Raw genomic sequence first — 19529 nt, forward strand, 5'->3', positions numbered from 1 at the left:
TGGGGGGGGGGGGTCTCTCCCTGTGCTGTCTCGGCCCCTCCCCTCCCCCCATGGCTCCTCTCCCCGCCCTAAACTCCTCGATTGAGACTTTCGGAAGAGCCCCGTTGCCTAGACGACGGGCCCGCGCTCAGGCCCGCCCCTTCCGGCCTAGGCCCCGCCCATAGGCGTGGCCACGTTCTGGCTTTTGGCCTTTGGGACCAGGGCTGCGCCACGGCTGGTGTTCCTGGCTTGGCGCGCTGTGCCGCTTCGGCTGTGCTCTGCTGTTTGGCCGTCTCCTCTTCCGAGGGGCGGGTGTCCTGTCGCGGTCTCTAACCCTGTCAGGTAGCTCGGCTGCAGCCTCCGGACGTCCCTACCAGCTCCGCGCCTGGGCGGCGCCGCGCCCTTCGGCTCGTGGATGGGGCGTTTCGGCCTCGCTCCCGGGTGCCCTGCTGCCCCGCGGACGCTCCACTTGGTCGGGGAGCGATGCTCTGAGGTTCGGCACGTTCTGGTTGGAGCTCCGAGTCTCCGGAGAAGCAGTGTTGTGACAACCACGACCGCCGGGAAGTTTTAAGTTACTCTTTGTAACCCAGTAGCATTGCAGACCAATCCAGTGTTTATAAAATAGGTAATTATATGCAGCGGTGCTCATTCCAGCGATCTGCGGGGCGCAAACGAAACTAAATGGAGCTGTTTGTCTTTCGAAATGAGTTGTTCACATTGGATCGTTGATGCGGTGGTAAACGACGAATAATACTTACACTTTCAAGTAAACGGGTTTGATCTTTACTCTCAGCCCCCGTAACCCACCCTCATATCAGGAGAACGTTCATTTCGAAATTCAGGAAAATGGTTGTTATTTTACTTAGCGATTCGCATTTTTCCAGTTTTGGCCCAGTTTAAAGCAAATGATAAGTTTCATTTACTGGCCACTAGCCTGCACAAAAGACTAATACTATGACGTTATGTGGAAACGGAGACATTATATGGGATAGAGAGTAAACGTTGAATAAGAAAAAAAATATAAGTAATTTTAAAGTACAGTTGCAAGAAAGAGATAGGTTCTTTTAATCCTTGCATTCATCGGCTCTAAAATGAGTAGTGTTTATCTTGATTTAAGAATAAAGGTGAGAAATAATTTACCCCTTCCAATGATAAGCAAGCTGGAGTTTTTTTGTTTGTTTTTTAATCACGATGTCATCCCAATAATGATTCTTCATGTTTTCATGGACTTCACAGACACGTGAAACAAAAAAACTTATTCATTCAACAAGAAATATTTAATGAGCACCTAGCATGTGCTAGCTGCTGTTCTATGCACTAGGGATGCAGTGGTAAAAAATGTCTATAAGACATTTAATTTACCCCTTGGGCTAAAAAGTCAGAAAATATTTGATTAGCTTTACAAAGTTCTTAAAGTGTATGCCAATGACTTTACCGTTTTCTGGACAAGGTTAGAAGACCAATAGCTAAGGCATAACTGTGACCACGCATTTTAGATATGCCACTAAAGAAAAGTGTTTAATTTTGAGGATAGATTGAAGAATTTTGGTTGTTTAAAGTTTGTTCTTTGGAGTGTGTTTCAAAAATAGTTATTAAATTTTTTTTCTAAGGTTATATTTTCTAGTTTAACTGGAGATGCTGAAACCTATGGGAGTAAAAGAGATGAACATACAATTCTTTAGAGGTGCTTAAAATATAAATCCTAACACATTCATCTCAAACTTGAATCGCCCTAAACAATATGTGCTATCTTATCTACTCTACTTTCGATTTATAAATTTTGCTTTGAAAGAAAATGTAATGCTGAGAACTACATTTTTTTTGCTGTTGTCATGAAGGACTAAGAAATGGCATTCGTGATATTTTGGAATCATTAATATACTTTGTTCTGACCTAGACTGGGAGGAGTCACCTCAACTCTCTCTCTCTCACTCTTTTGGTGTATGTGCTAATATATCTTCCCAGTCACTTTTACTTTAATATTGAACCTGCAAGAGGAGTCATGCTTTTAAGCATCATTAAATAATGGGTATGTTTATCACTGTTTGAAGATTCCCAGAAGACTTAAGGTAGCATTGCTGCCTGCCAAGGGCTGAGCACCTTATGGGACCAATTTTCAGAGGACAGAAGATACCATTGTTAGTTTAAAAATCATGATGTCCTATGGCCAATTAAAACATGCCAGCTATCCAGATTCATGTGCGGGGTTTGGTGTTGTCTTACTAAATCTGTTTTCAAAACTTCTAGCTTTTTCCTTGAATTCCGCATATTCTCACAGATTGCAGTCAAGCCTTTTGTTCATTTTCTTATTTTACTGGCATATCTAATATCTGGGTCAGAGCTTTCTCTATCAGATGTTTTACTGCTCAAATGTTCTCCCACCTGCAGAACAGGTGGATTTCATCAGAGATTGATTCTGCAATCCTTTTCTGAATTTGTTGGTGGGTACAGTGAGAGAGTTCAGAAGAACTCGCAATCTAAAGTACTCAGGGATCGGGTAATGCACCAGCAGAACTGTATTTGGGGAGTGTGTGCTTAGCACTGATGTGGAGGTCTCCTAATTCTGAACGACAGATTCTAACATTTTAGCGTCATGCCTTAGAACACAGTTCACGTTAGACTACCGTTTAGCTGCAGAGGTGGACTCCAGGGATCTTGGGGAAAAGTTTAAGTGCTCTAGGAAGATAATTGTTTGTCTCTAGTTAAGCACTTGCCTTTCTATAGAACGACCAAAACAAGCCCAAGAAAGAACTGGGGAACTTATGTGCTGTTTTGAGGACTGCAAAAGCAAAGGGGATTTTTTTTCCTTTCTTTTTTCCTTTCCTTTCTTTTTCTCTTGCTTTCTTTTTCTTTCCTTCTTTCTTTCTTCCTTCCTTCCTTTCTCTTTCATTCTTTCATCCTTTCTTTCGTTCTTTCTCTTTCTGTTTTTGACACGGTTTTGGAAGATATCAATAGGGACACGTTTGTCGAGATAATCTGAAAGTAACTTCAAGAGAATCCACCTTTAAAAAGTCCCGTTGAAACCGCAATTCAGAATGTTTTTGTTCTCAAGAGACGAGATGACATAACTTTTAATCTTAAAATGAATCCCAGGCAGACATTTCCTACTACGCGTACTTGATGAATGGGTGGTGTCCCAGCTTCGCTCTTTCATGCGGCGACAGGGTGTGCTGCGCTGGGGTGCAGACGTGCTCTGTGTGCTGCGCTGGGGTGCAGACGTGCTCTGTGTGCTGCGCTGGGGTGCAGACCTGCACTGTGTGCTGCGCTGGGGTGCAGACGTGCTTCGCCAGCAGGCGAGGAGCCGGCAGCTGGTGCCCGCCCCGTGAACCGGACCAGGCCGCGCGTAGGCCCGTCCCCAGGCCCGGGTTGCACCGGCTCTGCTCGGTCCCGCGCTGAGGAGAAGGGCGGAGCGCCTCGGCCCGCGCGCGGCCCGGGGCTGGGACACCACCCCAGCCTGCCGCTCCCCTCCCCCACCCTGAAGCACTGCCCCTCCCCCTGCGCCGCGGCGCGCTCCGAACAGCCCGAGGGAGGCGGGGCGGCCTCTTCCCGACCCCCTCTTCCGGGGTAGGCGGGGCGTGACCGGGCCCCCTTCCGTGTGGGCGTGGCCTCGTGGCCCCTCCCGGAGTGGGTGTGGCTGGCGAGTATCTGCGCGCGGCTCGCGGAGCGGCCATGCTGCGGGCGCGCGGGGTCCCAGTGGGCCCCTCGCTCCTTCGGGCCGCGCTGGGCCTGGGGCCGGGGCCGCGGCCGGGGCGGGCGGCGTCGGGGGCGCGCGGGCAGGGCTGGCTGCAGCCTGCGGGCTACGACACGGGCGTCAAGGTGTACAACAGCCTCACCGGGAGGAAAGACCCCTTGATCGTGAGCGGCGCGGACACCGCCTCCTGGTAGCCCCCGGGGATTTGGGGGGGGGCGGGGTGCTGCGGCAGGTGGGGCGGGAAGGGCTGTGGACCCAGCGTTTTCGGAGGCGGGGCCTCTGCATGGAAAGCGGGATTGGGTTCTCAGGTGGAAGCATTTAATAAGTGATAAAAGCATGTTTAAAGTCAGTGATTCACAGGTTTGGCTGTGCATTTAGCGATTCAAGTGTAATACAGCCCCGGCTATGCATTCCCCCAAAGTGGTTACTTTTCAAAAAAGGCATGATTATATGATGATCCTAACTGGGAGTGGGGTGCCGTTTCTTGCAAATATGTTTCACATGGTGGATTTTAACTCTGTTCCTAGGTATAGCTGTGGACCAACTGTCTACGATCATGCACACCTGGGTCATGCTTGGTGAGTGTCCTGAGGTTGAATTTTCACACTTTAAGGGACCATTTATTTTGGAAAGAAAAAGCCTTTGCATGTTTTTGCCATCCCTCAAGTGGCAACTTGAGAATGCTGAATAATTACTGTATTGCAGGCATCGTGGGAAGCATACATGTCACAGTCTCACTTGGTCCCATTTCACAGGTGAGGAAGGTCAGGGAGGCAGTGAGGAGCAGTGAAGAAGGACCTGTTTTGGAATCAGATGCTTCTTGTTGGATAGTGAGATGAAGCCTTTCCAAGGGCCCTTGAATCAGCTGGTCAGGAGTTATTTCTGGCCCCCGCTGCTTATTTACTTCCCAGCTTTGGACAGGCCACTTTATTACTTTGTTTTTTAAAAAATATTTATTTATTTATTATTCATTTATTTATTTTGGCTGCGCCGGGTCTTAGTTGCGGCACGTGGGATCTTTTTTAGTTGCAGCATGCGGACTTCTTCGTTGCAGCATGCATGTGGGATCTAGTTCCCGGACCCGGGATCGAACCCGGGCCCCCTGCATTGGGAGTGCGGAGTCTTACCCACTGGACCACCAGGGAAGTCCCCCGCTTTATCACTTTGAGTCCTGGTTTCTTCATCTTTGAGGTGGGGATAGTAGTATCCATCTTTTTGAATCTTCACAATTTTATGAAAACGCCCATAAAGTGCTTCTTAACCGAGTCCCTGAGGTGGGAAGTGTGGTGAAGGCTCACCAGTTCTTGAGGATAGGTAACACGTTAGGAAGTGTGAGAGCTGGGGTGGACCCTGGGGCATCTGACCTCCATGTGCTCCCTGTCTCCACCTGGTAATGTGCTGCCTTCTACGTTTGTTGAAATTGCTGCTTTTCCTAATATTTTCTCTTGTGCATCTTTTAAACTTGTTACTGTTCAGATCTAGATTAAAAGTCACCTTTATTCAGTACGTATTTCAAAAATTTATATATCACCCAGCAAGATCTGAACTTTTTTGTGTGTGTTATAACAAAGTAAATAGTCTAGGAGTCATTTTTTCCTTCACTTTGGGCTAACTTAACTTAATTATAAAAAGCATATTTTGATCTCTTTATTGAAGTATTAAATATGTTGGGGGAAATATTGAAAACAGTAGAGGTTATTGTATCTCCCACCCTGGAAAACCTCTCCACAAAGGCAAAAGAGAAAGAAAACAATTTTATTATCGAATAAGACTTAAACCAGAATGGGACGCACAGGCAGCTCGCTGAAAGGATTGCAGAGACAGAAGGGACTTGCAGTCTTGTGTGAGCTGAGTGGGCCCAGCTCTCTGGTTCAGGCAGGTCTGTAGTGTGGATTCGGGCACAGGTTAGGCCCCTCCTATTGGGTGGGGAACATTCTTGGTAACTTCATTTCAAAGTGAAGGCTCCCAGGTCCTTGAAACTTTCCTGAGTTATGAGACTGACAGAGGCTTGTTTAGCCATTAGAAGCATTTAGGTACATTTTAAAAGGGCTGAGGAAGAAATTCTGAAAGAAAGGGGGAGTAGAGCAGAGCCTCTCCCTTATTTTCGACTAGCAGAATCTGGCCTTTCAGTTGTGATTTGTATCTGTCCTTACAAATACGGGAGAGAGTACAGATCTTCAGCGTACGGCCAAGACAACGTTCACGGCTCTTAGACTGAGAAACAGAACGTCATCAGCACCCCAGAAGCCCCTGTCCGACTCCCTCGCCCAGGGCCCCCACTTGAGGGTAACCACTCTGGGCATCTCGGTGGCGCCTCATCAGGGACAGTCCTCAATCTGGGGTGTCCCTGCGAGGTAGAACCCTAAGTGCTACGAGGTTTCTGAAGAGGTTGTAGTCTTGGGGGCAGGGATGGTCAGGCACGGTCCACTGCTCTTAAGTAAAGTTTGAAATCCCAAAGCCCAGGACCGTGTCCTTCCGTGGGTCTGTCCCTCCTCACTCTCCAGGTTCGTGTCTCCACGCTCCCCTCCCTGCTCGCCCCGCCAGCCTCTATGTTAGAGACAGACACTTACCAGACACAGCTCTGGCTACGTGCTGTGCAGTTCTAAACGCTGCGCAAACCCCAGCCAGTGATATCCTCTGACCACACCAGGTGGTGGTGCTGTCACCCCCAGAGTGTAAATGGGGACAGGTCCCCTGGCTGCGAAGTGCTGAGCTGAGGGGCAGGCGGGTGTCTGCCGAGTCCAGGTTCCCCGCTAGGGGCGCGGCCTCAGCCAGGGGAGCTGGTCCTGCACCTGGGCTTTCAGGGTTCCCACGGTGCTTGGGGAGGCCCCGGAGAGCAGCCACATGCAGGTATCGGGGACCCGCAGCCCCCGAGCTCCTCTGGGCTGCGCATGTGATTTGACTCTTTTTTCACTCTGTTTCAGGTTCCTGTTAGCTTTTTCTCTTAAGTCTCATTTCTTGTAGAGTTTTCCTGACTCGACAAAGAGGGGTACACTGATGATAATTATAGTAAGAATTAGTTGGAATTCCTGCTGCACAGGCACCAAGATGATGTACAGCAACCCTATGAGGTAGTGGAATTTTGCCCAGTTCATAAATAAGCAGTCTGACGCTTCAGAAGGATATTTAACCTTTTAGCTCCTTGAGAAGGAGTTTTGGAGATGCTTGTCCCTGGAATTTGGCCTCAGCTCTCTTTGGGGCAGGTGGGTGTTTGGAGTTCAAGGGATACAATAATGAGGCTCATTTTCGAGGGAAAATGATTTTATGAGCTCAAATGTAGGCCGTGTGGATAACAGAGATGAGCATGAGATTAGCTGACCCTGAGTTTTAAGGTTGTTTTTATGGGAAACTAGTTTCTTGAGATTTTAAATGAATCTTAGATTTTAAACCCTTTTGCTTTCACAAGTCTGAATTACCCCTGTGCAGTCTGTCCATAAGCTGGTGTTTCCATATTCCACAATTGTGTGCACATAATCTTAGGAATGATCTTATCCAGCTTTGATGGGATTGTCCCTGTCTTGATTTGTCATTATTTGCTTCTATCTCTTGTCACGGTGAAACATTAGTTATTCTAGAACACGAACAAGGACGGTAAAAGCTCTTAGTATCTTGACCACCTCCTGAGCTTGCATCACAAGTGAATTTTTATATGATTGAATAGATGTAAACTCAACTCCTGTAAAGTTAAAAATGCTAATGTGGTGTCCTGAAATTGAGGCAGTACCTTTGTCAGTTTCTCATGCAGGCCCACATGGGCCAGTCAGTAAAAGGCTTTTCCTTTTGTCAGCTGTCCTTGGAACTGTGCTTGATATCACACACTCACAGTTAACGTGCAGCATCATGTTAAATGCACCGCACACTTTTGAAGATCACAGTGATGACTTTCGGTTTTTTTTTTTTTTAATAAATGTATTTATTTATTTTTGGCTGTGTTGGGTCTTCATTTCTGCGCGAGGGCTTTCTCTAGTTGCGGTGAGTGGGGGCCACTCTTCATCGCGGTGCACGGGCCTCTCACTATCGCGGCCTCCCTTGTTGCGGAGCACAGGCTCCAGACGCGCAGGCTCAGTAGTTGTGGCTCACGGGCCCAGTTGCTCCGCGGCATGTGGGATCTTCCGGGACCAGGGCTCGAACCCGTGTCCCCTGCATTGGCAGGCAGATTCTCGACCACTGCGCCACCAGGGAAGCCCGTGACTTTCGGTTTTAAAGGTGCCCTAACTTTTTTTTTCTTTCAGCTCCTATGTTAGATTTGATATAATTCGAAGGATCCTGACCAGGGTTTTTGGGTGCAACGTCATCATGGTGATGGGAATTACAGACGTGGATGATAAAATAATCAAAAGAGCCAATGAGGTAAGTGTGGATTATATTGATGAATGCTTTGATTGATTAGTATTCTAACCCCTATTTGACACTTCTTATTTGCACTTCACAAGACTTTTCCGGCCTTACTGTCCACACGTGGCCCCGCGAGGATACCCTGACAGGTTATCTTCCTGAATCGTCTCATTCCGTGGAGGCTTCCCGGCCTGAATGCAGGCCCTTCCCTGCCCCTTCAGCCTCCAGGGTAAATACCTCACTCCCTGTTTACAGAGGAAAGTCGAAAGGCCATTTTGGGGCTAGGGAAATTTAGCTCATATGAGGTTTAATTTTCTCATTTGTTAAGTGAACAGGATGCTTCTCTTATATCTCATTCAGCATTTAGAGGAAGTCTTGGGGGGAAATTCTAACACAGGGATTAAATAAAGTAGTTATATTTTTATTTTTTATTTTTAAAAATTTTATTTATTGTTTTGGCCATGCCACGTGGCTTGTGGGATCTTAGTTCCCTGACCAGGGATTGAGCCTGGACCCTTGGTGGTGAGAACACAGAGTCCTAACCACTGGACCGCCAGGGAAGTCCCTGTAGTTCTATTTTTATTTATTATTTATTTATTTATTTTGGCTGCACTGGGTCTCAGTTGCGGCATGCAGACTCTTAGTTGCGGCATGCATGAGGGATCTAGTTCCCTGACCAGGGATCGAACCTGGGCCCCCTGCATTGGGAGCACGGAGTCCTAACCATGGGACTGCCAAGGAATTCCCTATAGTTTTATATATGTGTATATATATATATTTTTTTTAATAAATTTATTTTTTATTTTATTTTATTTATTTTTGGCTGCGTTGGGTCTTCGTTGCTGCATGCGGGCTTTCTTTAGTTGTGGCGAGCAGGACTCCTCTTAGTTGCGGTGCGTGGGTTTCCCATCGCGGTGGCTTCTCTTGTTGCGGAGCACGGGCTCTAGACGCACGGGCTTCAGTAGTTGTGGCTCGCAGGCTCAGTAGTTGTGGCGCACGGGCTTAGTTGCTCCGCGGCATGTGGGATCTTCCTGGACCAGGGCTTGAACCTGTGTCCGCTGCATTGGCAGGCAGATTCTTAACCACTGCGCCACCAGGGAAACCCCTTATAGTTATATTTTTAAAAGTCTACTTTCAAAGGTTCACCTCTTCTGCTTTTTATGATTAGCAACTCTCTATAACAATTATATATAAGTATATTTATAACAGTTATCTCTAAAGATCTATACAAAATTGTTAAATTATCTAATTTACAGAAAAACCTACATTGAGTGCCTTACATCCTGTAATTTTAAAAATGTATGAATATATATATATATATATGTATATATATAGTGTTTTTTTAGAAAACCAGTTTATACTTTATATTGTTTCGTAACCTGTTTTTTCCACTTATTGCATTTTGAGTGTTTTTTCGTGTTATGTATTCTTAAACATTTTTAAATAGTCTTAACAACCTTCCGTCACACAGACATTGTACTTACTACCATCCTTATTTTTGGACTCTTGCATTCCTCCCATATTCTGTTATTTTCTCTCAGATTTATTTCCTAGAAACCCCATCTTCCTATTTCCTACCGATTTGCCTTTTTAATAACTAGACAGCATTCTGCCGTTGGAGGCTACTCAGAGATTCCTCTGGACCTCCCCATCTTTGACTGTTTTTATTGTTTCTAGGTGTTAAAAATAGTGCTGCAGTGAATTTCTTTTTCTCCCCCTCTGTTTTGTCTGCTTAAATACTTCTCCCAAGGTGGAATTACTAGGTCAAATGATGAACAGTTTATTTGATACGATTTGTCACCCTTCTTGGAGTCGGATCGTTTCAGAGAGAGGTTACCAGCAGTGCCGAAAACGGGTTCCAACTTTAAACGTATTTCCTCACGTCCTCAGCACAGTGGGGTTTCCCATTTTTGTTTAGCCTGGGTAGCTCAGTCAGTGTGTCGTGTTCCCTTACAGTGGACTCGACTTCCGTTTCCAGGACTGTCCCTGAACTTCACTGACCGCCCGGGTCCAGGCTCCGGCCTGGGACAGAGGCTTTGTGTGGACAGAGGTGAGACAGACAGTCCTGGCCTCCGGACCTTGTGTCCGGCGAGGCAGACGGACCCTCAGACGGACGCTCTGCGTGTGACTTAGTTTATTTTGTAAGCCCCGATTGGGGGTGGGGTGCACAGAGGATCACTGCGCCTTTCTGGAATTCGGAAATGACTTACTGGAGGAGGTTCGCCCACGCGGGATGTTAAGCGTTAGGAAGGGATTGGCACGCGAAGAGCGAGACATTCTGGGTGGAGGGGAGAGCGTGGAGAGAGCAGCGCGTGTCCTGCGTGGAAGCCAATCCTGCAGTGTCCCTGGCATGTGGGGCGGGCGGTGCCGGCTGGCGAAGCTGGAGAGGGAGGGGCGTCCCGGCCTGGACGATGCCCTGGGAGTTGGGCTCTGTTCCGTAGACCGTGGGACCTTCCAGCACGGGACCAGCTCGGTGCAGTGGGGACGGCCCGCTCTGGGGCGGGGTGATGCGACCAGGGACAAGGGCCTCAGGGAGGGCTCGGTGGGCGCCCTGCACTGGGGGAGGGTGCGCGCTTCATGAGTGGAGAGAGAGGGAGTCTGAGGTATCGGAGGAAACCCAAACCAATCTGAAGCTCAGCTCAGGGCTGTGTTGAAATAAAAATACGCATGTGGTCTTTGTCGTGGTTCCTGGTCCACAGCTGGAGTGATAGTGTGTGTCTTCTGTGAGCTAATGGGCTGACCAGTGGCTGGGGCCCCTAGATGGCGTCGGGATGGGGGCTGGTGCCAGAAAGACCAGCCATGAGTTGAGCTGGAACTTTCACTCCCACCTGCATCCCTCCACCCCTGCCTACCTCCTGGGAGGGGAGAGGGGCTGGAGGTTGAGCTGATCACCGATGGCCAGGGATTTAATCAACCTTCCCAAGGATGAAGCCTCCATAAAACCCCCAGACGACGGGGCTCTGGAGCTTCCAGGTTGCTGGACATGGAGGTGCTGGGAGGTGGTGCCCGCCCGGCCCCCCGAGGGCATGCACGTGTCCCCCCCCAACCTCGTCCCTCGTGTCTTGTCCACGGGGCTGCTGCTGAGTTGTGTCCTTCATATAAACTGGCAATGGGAAGTGCAGTGCTCTCCTGAGCTCTGTGACTCGTTTCATCAAACCCCCAAATTTCTAGTCAGTGGACAAAAGTGCTGGTGGCCTGGGGACCCCACTGCTGCAGGTGTCTGAAGTGGGGCAGTCCTGTGGGACTGAGCCCTTAACTTGCGGGCTCTGTGCTGACCCCGGGAGCTGGTGTCAGAATAGGATTGACGGGGCTTCCCTGGTGGCGCGGTGGTTAAGAATCTGCCTGCCAATGCAGGGGACACGGGTTCGAGCCCTGGTCCGGGAAGATCCCACATGCCGTGGAGCAACTGAGCCCGCCTGCCACAACTATTGAGCCCGCGAGCCACAAGTACTGAAGCCCACGCTCCTAGAGCCCGTGCTCTGCAACAAGAGAAGCCACCACAGTGAGAAGCCCACGCGCCACAACGAAGAGTACCCCCCGCTCGCCGCAACTAGAGAAAGCCCGCGCGCAGCAAAAAAGACCCAATGCAGCCAAAAATAAATAACAATAAAATAAATAAGTTTATTTTTAAAAAAACAAAACGAATAGGATTGACTTCCAGCTGGAGTCAGAGGGTCGGAGAAGTGGTTGGCATTGGAAAAGACACACCACGTTTGGTACCAGAAAGGAGCCACTGCAGGGCTGGAGGTGAAGATCAGGCGGTGCCAGCGCTGGCGGTTCATCATCCCATCCCTGGTTCTCTCTGATGGTTTAGTTCGAGCCCTGGCCTGATTCTGTCTCTGCCTGGTCTCCAAATCCCCCGCCTGTGTCCGGTGTCCCTGCGGTCACGTGTGCACCCTGGTCCACCACCGGAGCCTAGAGGCGAGGTCATGAGATGCCGACGCGGGAGCTGCTGCTTCGTGGGGACCTGTGAGGGAGCAGGGGCTGGGGGAGCAGAGGGAGACGGGGCGGGAAGGGAGCGGGCGGCGCGGGGCCGCAGGGGCGGGGCTGCAGCCCCCGACTGGCAGGGGCCGTGTGCTGCTGTCGCTGTCCCTGTCGCTGTCCCGCTGTCTTCCCGCCCGGAGCCGTTTGCCCAGGGCCGTCTCACTTCGGTCTGTGCTCAGCCACTTGCTGGGGTGGCAGCCCTGGGGTCCTAGAGTGGAGGTTTTGAGCGAACACGATGCAGGAAGGAGTGTCCTATCGTCCACGGTGAGGACAGACCAAGGGGAAGGCGGGGGGCAGGCGTGCGACGTCCCTCTGGAATCCGCTGGGATCCGGGCGGGAGCCGCACAGGGTCCGGGACGCTTGGTGGGAAGGTCGGTCCCGCGACGCAGAGCAGGGTGGACGCTGGAGCCCTGCCTCGGGGGCCGGGGGTAGGACGGAGAGGACAGAAGCCTGTGACCTGGCGTGGCAGCTGGGTGAGCGGCCTGCAGGAAGCCCGCGGCAGGGCGGCGTCTGGAAGTGCAGGCTGCTCGAGAAGGACGGCGCCCAGGCCGGCGTTCCACCTGTCCTCACGCCCGGACGGGACGGGACGTGAGGCCGCGCAGGCGTGTCCCCGCCCTGGGCGCTTTGGGGTTGGCTGTGAGGCCTCAGAGTCGGAGGTGGAGCTGTCCAGCCACCGGTGGGGGGGGGCTTGGCGGGTGGGCGCCGGAGGGGAAAGATGGGGTGCGCGGGGGGTTAGGGGAGTGTGGACCAGCAGCCGCGGGGTGAAGGCCGGGAGCCTGGGGAGGGAGGGGCTGGGCGTCCGCAGGCGCAGGAGGAGTGGGGCTTCAGGGGGTCCCGCGGGAGGCGTCGCTTGCTACTTTATAAAGAGCTTGCGCTGCTTAGAACGTGAGAGTCGGTAGGATTGGTTAAAGATCCTAAGCGTAGAGAGTGTTTTAATTTTTGACACCTGAGCGTTTCAGTACTTATTACACAGCAGGATACTAACCTGGCATCCAAGGGTGTCTTCTGTCCTCAAAATAGAGTCTTACTTCAAGGTGATAAACCGTTCATCTGAAACACAGAGTTACGAAGATACCTGTTTGTTTCTTCGGATCCAGCAGAGAGGCTGTTCTTTTTACTGAGGGCAAACGTTTTTGACAATGGCCATACCTTCATGCCACCTGCTCCAGCACTTGCTCTTAAAATATTTTAAATTATAATATTTCACTTTTCTGAATCACTTCCTTGACTTTAATTTGTGGCACAGTTTTATAGTTCGTCGGGGATAAAAACCGCAGGAGGATTTCTGGGGTAAGGATGAAAAGAAACGAGGTATATTCGCATGGTCGCATTTTGTGTTAAGAAAAACGATAAATGTCTCAGCGATTCAAGCCGAGTTACTCTCTCTGTGCTTCGGAACCCTGGCCCACGTGCCCTTCCCTCCGGGAAGAAGGCTGGACGCGCAGCTGAGGGCGAGGGCTGGACCGGCGGGGTCCCCTGCCAGGGAGAGCTCAGCTGAGGTGATCGGCGGGGGTCTGAAATAACAGGGGCAGGACCCGTGTCAGCAGCGCCTCCTGTAGTTTGTTCTGTGGAGGGAGCAGCGCGAGCCCCTCGTGGGGTGGGCCCAGCTGCCTAGAACTGAAATGTTACTTTTGGAATATGATTCCCTCTCCCCCAAGCCAGCAACAGCTCGTGCCCACTTGCAGTTCACTGTCACTGGGAGCGCTCGCAGCCGTCCTCACCCCGCGCGGAGCAGGACGTGCCTGTTTGCGCAGAGGTGCCCCCCACGCACCGTGTGTCCGTATTATCGGAGCTGGACACGCTGATCCTAGAGTTCCCACGGAAGAGCAGAACGCAGGAGTAGCCAGGACAAGGGAGGGGGTAGCCCTACCAGATGTTAAAACAGCTAAAAACCTATAGAAAGTTGTTTTTAATATATTCTTTCCCCTTTTTTAGCACAGCTTTACTGAGGTGGAACAGATCCGGGGGAAGCTGCACGTAGTGCACACAGCGTGTGCAGCCCGATAAACCCCCCACGCCTGTGACCATCACCGGTGTCGAGATGGTGACCGTCACCACCCTCCCCCCCAGAAACCCCACCCTCCAGCCTCCCTGCGCCCCAGCCCGAAGCACCCCCGTTCGCTTTCTGCGTCTCTGGAGGCTGTAGAGATTAAACATTAATTTACAGTTACACGAAGAGACAGACGATGGAACACACTAGAAAGTCCAGAAATAGACACAGTAAATCATGGAAATTTATTTTATGATAAAGATGGCATTTTAGATCATTGGGGAACAGATGAATTACTCAGTAAAAAGTGTTGACAGTTGGGTAACCATCTGGGGAAAAAAATAAACCAGAGTTGGATATATGCCTCACAACCAAATCTGAAGCAGATCGGATTTCACATAAGAGAAGTGGAACCACAAATTACTGGAATAAACCTTGGGGCACTTTTTATAGCCTTGTGTTGGGGAAGGCTTTCCTAAGTTTGTTTCCAAACCCAGAAAAGATGGAGAAATGTAAAAGATTGCTAAATATAAAAATGAAATTTTCTGCCTGCCATAAAATAGCCATAAGGTTGAAAGACTGTGAAAAAAATTGAAATTCCTACTGTGGGTAAAAGGTTGGTTTCTTTTCTTTAAAAAATACTTCCTACGTATCAATAAGAAAAGACCTAAAAGACCTACAACTCTGTAGAAAAAAGGTTAATTTCAGATGGTTTAGTGCAGATGGTCCCTAAACACGTGAGATGTTCAAGCTCCCTCAAAATACGAGAATTGCAGCTTAAAGATGCAACGAGAACGTGCTATTATTTGGTATCACGTCGACGAGGTCCAGCCGTCCGCCAGCACTGTGCCCGAGCCTGGCGGGTCAGGTTCCAGTACCTCCGGAGGCGCTGCCAGCAGCCTGCCAAGGGTGTGCGTGTGTCCTCGACCAGGGCGTCACGTGCGGGTCTGTAGCTCAGGCTGCGCACTCGCGTGGGTGTCACGGCCGGAGACGGCGAGAGCGCGGACCGGGTGGTGCGAGGTTCACGCCCGGCTGGGAGACGGACGCGGACGCAGGCCTGCGTGGGAAGGTGGCGCTCGGCGCACCGCGTGCCCGGGTCCCCGCTACCGTGTGGCGTCAGCCGAGGAGACCAGGCGCAGGTGCGTGGGGGGCTCTGGAGAGGCGGTACAAGCACGCAGCTGACCACGCTTGTGCTCCTGGGACGATTCTGACGGTGTTTGCCTTGTGGGAGGGCGGCCGAGCTTGCGCACATTTACGTTGCTCGTGTTCCCCAAGAGAGAACTGCCGTGCAGGAGACTGAAATCAGGTAGATACTGATCAGATAGATGCTGATCTTTGGGTCCCACATTGTGTTTTATTTGAAACTTCTGAAACGGCACAATGACACCGAGTTTTTAGGCGTTATTGTTCGGTTGGCCTTTTGTCCTCTGGATAGATGTACGGTAGCAGATTTCTTGTTTAGGAGGTCTGCTCTGCCACAAGGCCACGCTCAGGGGAAGGCCCAGTGGGTCTGGGTGTCCTGTCTGCGGGGGAGTGATAATGAACAAGGCTCTTCTGTCCGCAGAGCTGTCTCACCCGCGTGCACGGGAATCCCCGGAGCCATCTAAGGGGTGACTCGGTGGGACTCTCCACCTTGCAAAGAAAGCTGAGGCCGAGAGGTTTGTTGTCTTGCCCCAGACCACGCAGCGAAAAAGACACTTTGTTCACCAGGTTTATTTCTTCAGTAAACGCTCCCTGGCCTCGGTTTCCAGGACGATTCCTTTTTCGGGCCCTGGGCTGGGACGAAGGTGGCCTCAGGGTGACGGGGCTCGGGGTGGCCTTCCACTTGAGGAGGTTTCATTGTCCTCCGGAGCGGGAGTGTCTTCACCCTGACGCTGTTTCACGGGGTGAGGGGAGCAGGGCAGGGGTGCCTAGCGCGGAGCAGATGCAGGTGCCGGCGGAGTTGAGAGCTCACGGTCGTGGACCCGCGTAGGGTTTCAGGACATCAGGGTCATGCTCTGTGCTGGGCGTGTTTTTCTGCTGAAAAGTAAGAAGTGCTCTAGGGAGGACTGTCGTGTGTGCCGGGCCCCCCTCCCCCCCGAATCCAGAGCCCCTGCGTTCAGAATTCAGCATACTTCTCTGGGGGTTCTGCTTGCCCCCGAAGTCCAGCCCTGGCCCCTCCAGATGGAACACCGTCACGGTCCCCACCGACGGGGGCTGCATCGCTTTCACGTTTCTGAGACATTTCCTCACACATGCACTTGTGACTTGTTTTCTCTTGCCCCCTGAGAGATAAGGGATACAAGTCGGGAACTCAAGTGGTTGTGTGTCGGGCGGGGTGACCTGGCTTGCCCTGGTCCTAGAAGAGCAGAGGCTACTTTGTAGGTCTTTGGGTTTTGTTTTGAATTATATAACGGAAATCATGACACGGTTTATTCCTTTTTCTCTCTGACCAGAAAGCAGGTCAGTAAAGCTTTTTGACCAGCTAAGGGACTAGGACGATTAAATGCCCCTTTGTGGGCCAGGACCGCGTGGAGGCTGCGCTGTGCGGGCCGTCAGGGGTGGCCGTGCCTCTCGGGTTCCGCCGTGAGCCCCCCAGACTCGCATGCTCTCCTCATCTTCTTACAGATGAATGTGTCGCCCGCTTCCCTGGCCAATCTTTATGAAGAAGACTTCAAACAAGACATGGCAGCCTTGAAGGTAGGTGGGTGATGAGCAGCTTGGACGGCGGAGTCAGTGGGGCTGACCCCCCCCAACCCCGCGTGGAGCTGTGGAAACCGCGTCTCTCCTCTGCTTTCTTACAGGTTCTCCCACCCACCGTGTACCTGAGGGTAACTGAAAACATTCCTCAGATAATTGCTTTTATCGAGAGAATCATTGCTAACGGGCACGCTTACTCCACCCCGAAAGGTAGCGGTTATGTTATTAATCTGATCGCTGGGTGAGACCCGTAGGAGTTTGACGGGCGGGCTGCATATTTGGGTGGCTTGTATGGGCCGAACATCTTACTGTCTTTCTTGGTAGGATTCTTACGGCAAAAATGTTGTGAGATTTTCTACGATTGTGTCTCTTTGTGAAGCTATTGAATCAGTTCTCTTTCAAAATACCTTGCGCTGTCAGAGGCGAGATGAGCATCCGAGAGTCAGTCTCGATGCGGCAAACATGGCCAGGTGCCAGCAGCCGCGGGGTCCGGGTGGGGGTACAGTCTTCACTGGAGCCTTTTTTCAACTTTGTTTATAATTTTTCACAACACAGTTGGGGACCGTGGCGGTCGCTCTGAAGACCCACTCCCTTGTTAAGGACTGGTCCTCCCTCCGCGTAGGGGAGGGTCGTTTTTGATGGGCCAGTGGCAGAAACGGCAGATCTCCCGACACTGCCACTCGCATCTGTGTGTAAAGGGCCTCGCCCTACGTAACTCCAGCGTCATCACCAGCCCCAGGCGCTGGACCGAGCCCTCCCGCATCCCGTGGCCTCTGCACGGGACTGTGTCCCCTGTTCCGTCTAAGACACACCCACAGTGTTCCCTCCACGAAGCTGAAGACACTGACTGGGTCCCTTGTACAGAACACCCCGTCTTCAGGTGCTTTGCCTGATCCTCTTGGAGACAAAACCTGAATATAGCAAATACGTGAAGGAAAAAGCGCAAGTCCTCGTGTGCGCAGGCTGCACGCGGCTCCAGGCAGGGTCCCCGCGCCTCTCAAGCTCTCGGGCGGGACCACGAAGGAAAGGTGCTCCCTGTCCGGTCATCCCCGTACACCACATCGAGGGTCACACTTCTTCCATTGTCCTTTACTCGCAACGAGCATGGCAGCACCTGCAGAGCCCCGACCCGGGCTGGGCACTCTGGGCATTATTCACGAGGTCAGAGGCTTTTCTGGTCCAAGAACCGACACGTTGTGCAAATAAGGCAGCACAGGATGGGCTGCCCAGTGGGATGGTGCCAGTATCAGAGCTGAGGAAGCTCACCGTCAGCCCCGGGGGTGGAGAAGCTTCCTGGGAGGGAGGAGGCTTTGGCCAGGGCTTTGGGGATGGGCAGGATCTGGGAGGCACGGCTGGGGAGAAGGTGGTGCAGCTGAAAAAAGGCAGTATCCCAGAGGCAGCAAAACGCCAGGGTGCAGCCTTGCCCTGGGGCCCCAGACAAAAGCAGCAGCTCCTAAACCAGTTAAACTGGACCCAGAGGAAGGGCCAGACAAAGCACCCTAAGACGGGCATTCTGTACGACAGGGGACCCGGTCGGTGTCTTCAGCTGTGGAGAGAACACAGTGGGTGTGTCTTAGACGGAAGAGGGGACACAGCCCCGTGCAGAGGCCGCGGGATGCGGGAGGGCTCGGTGCAGCGCCTGGGGCTGGTGATGGCGCTGGGGTTACGTAGGGCGAGGCCCTTTATGCACAGCTGCACGTCTGCTCCAGAAGATACAGGAGGCGTCTCCCCGAGGTCCTGGAACCGGAGGGGCAGGAGTGACCAGACCTGAGACCTGTGTCCTGAGGCACCAGGGGTTCACCCAGGCGTGGCACAGGATAAATGCTGCGTGTCGTCCTGTTTTGTTTTGTTTTTTTAATTTATTTTTATTTTTGGCTGCATTGGGTCTTCGTTGCAGTGCACGGGCTTCTCATCGCGGTGGCTTCTCTTGTTGCGGAGCACGGGCTTAGGCGCGTGGGCTTTAGTAGTTGTGGCTCGCGGGCTCAGTAGTTGTCGCGCACGGGTTCAGTAGTTGTGGCTTGAGGGCTCTAGAGGGCAGGCTCAGTCGTTGTGGCGCACGGGCTTTGTTGCTCCACGGCATGTGGGATCTTCCCAGACCAGGACTCAAACCCGTGTCCCCTGCGTTGGCAGGCAGATTCTCAAGCACTGCGCCACCGGGGAAGCCCAGGTTGTACATTTTTAATAATGGTGACACAAACATAATTCATTTAAAATAAATGTATTAACTTGAACTCCAGTAATTTGGACTTTGTGGCAGTTCCACAAAAGCTTGACTCTAATTTGAGCTTTGAACTATTTGTGAAGAAAAAATTTGTTCAGCAAATGGGTGAAGTAAGCCCAGGTTCGGGAAAACGTGTCCTCTATCAAGGGAGCAGTTTCTCCCTCTGTCAAAGCATTTTCAAAGTGCTGTCTGCATTCTGACTTAGTAGAAAGCAGTTCCCACAGTATTTGTTTCGCTCCTGTACCCCGGCATGTAGGTCGGGCTCAGTAATAAACTGCGTGCGGAGGAAGGACCCCGTGGGGGACTGGCAGAGCCCAGTCACCGGGGGCCGTTTCCCCACTGTTCTGCCGATTGCCCCCCTGTGGCGCTGGCGCCTGCCCTGTCCCCACCAGCTGGGCCGGAGAGTGACCGGGGACATGGGTCTCTGACAGTCAAAGCTCCCTGGATCTTGTGTTTGTTTTGTTTGTTTTGGCCGCTCTGTGAGGCAGGCGGGATCTTAGTTCCCCGACCAGGGATCGAACCTGGGCCCCCTGCAGTGGAAGCGCGGAGACTTAACCACTGGACCGCCAGGGAAGTCCCATAAAAGCTTCCTGGATCTTAAAGCAACCTGTCTTCAAGGCCACTGTCCCTAAGAAGGATAGTGCAGATAC

General features: G+C 51.6%; 1 protein-coding gene across 1 annotated transcript in view; it reads left to right on the forward strand.

Annotated features, from left to right (window-relative positions):
• The first annotated feature begins 3588 nt into the window (after nucleotides 1-3588).
• Nucleotides 3589-19529, forward strand: part of CARS2 (cysteinyl-tRNA synthetase 2, mitochondrial) — a 37828-nt gene continuing 21887 nt past the window's right edge. The window contains 5 exon segments of the mRNA XM_082435269.1: nucleotides 3589-3860; nucleotides 4198-4248; nucleotides 7903-8020; nucleotides 16587-16658; nucleotides 16763-16868. Coding sequence (XP_082291395.1) covers nucleotides 3649-3860; nucleotides 4198-4248; nucleotides 7903-8020; nucleotides 16587-16658; nucleotides 16763-16868 — 559 coding nt within the window. The 5' untranslated portion in view covers nucleotides 3589-3648.

The sequence above is a fragment of the Balaenoptera physalus genome, assembly GCF_965194825.1.
Source record: "Balaenoptera physalus genome assembly, chromosome: 18".
NCBI classification, from domain to species: domain Eukaryota; kingdom Metazoa; phylum Chordata; class Mammalia; order Artiodactyla; family Balaenopteridae; genus Balaenoptera; species Balaenoptera physalus.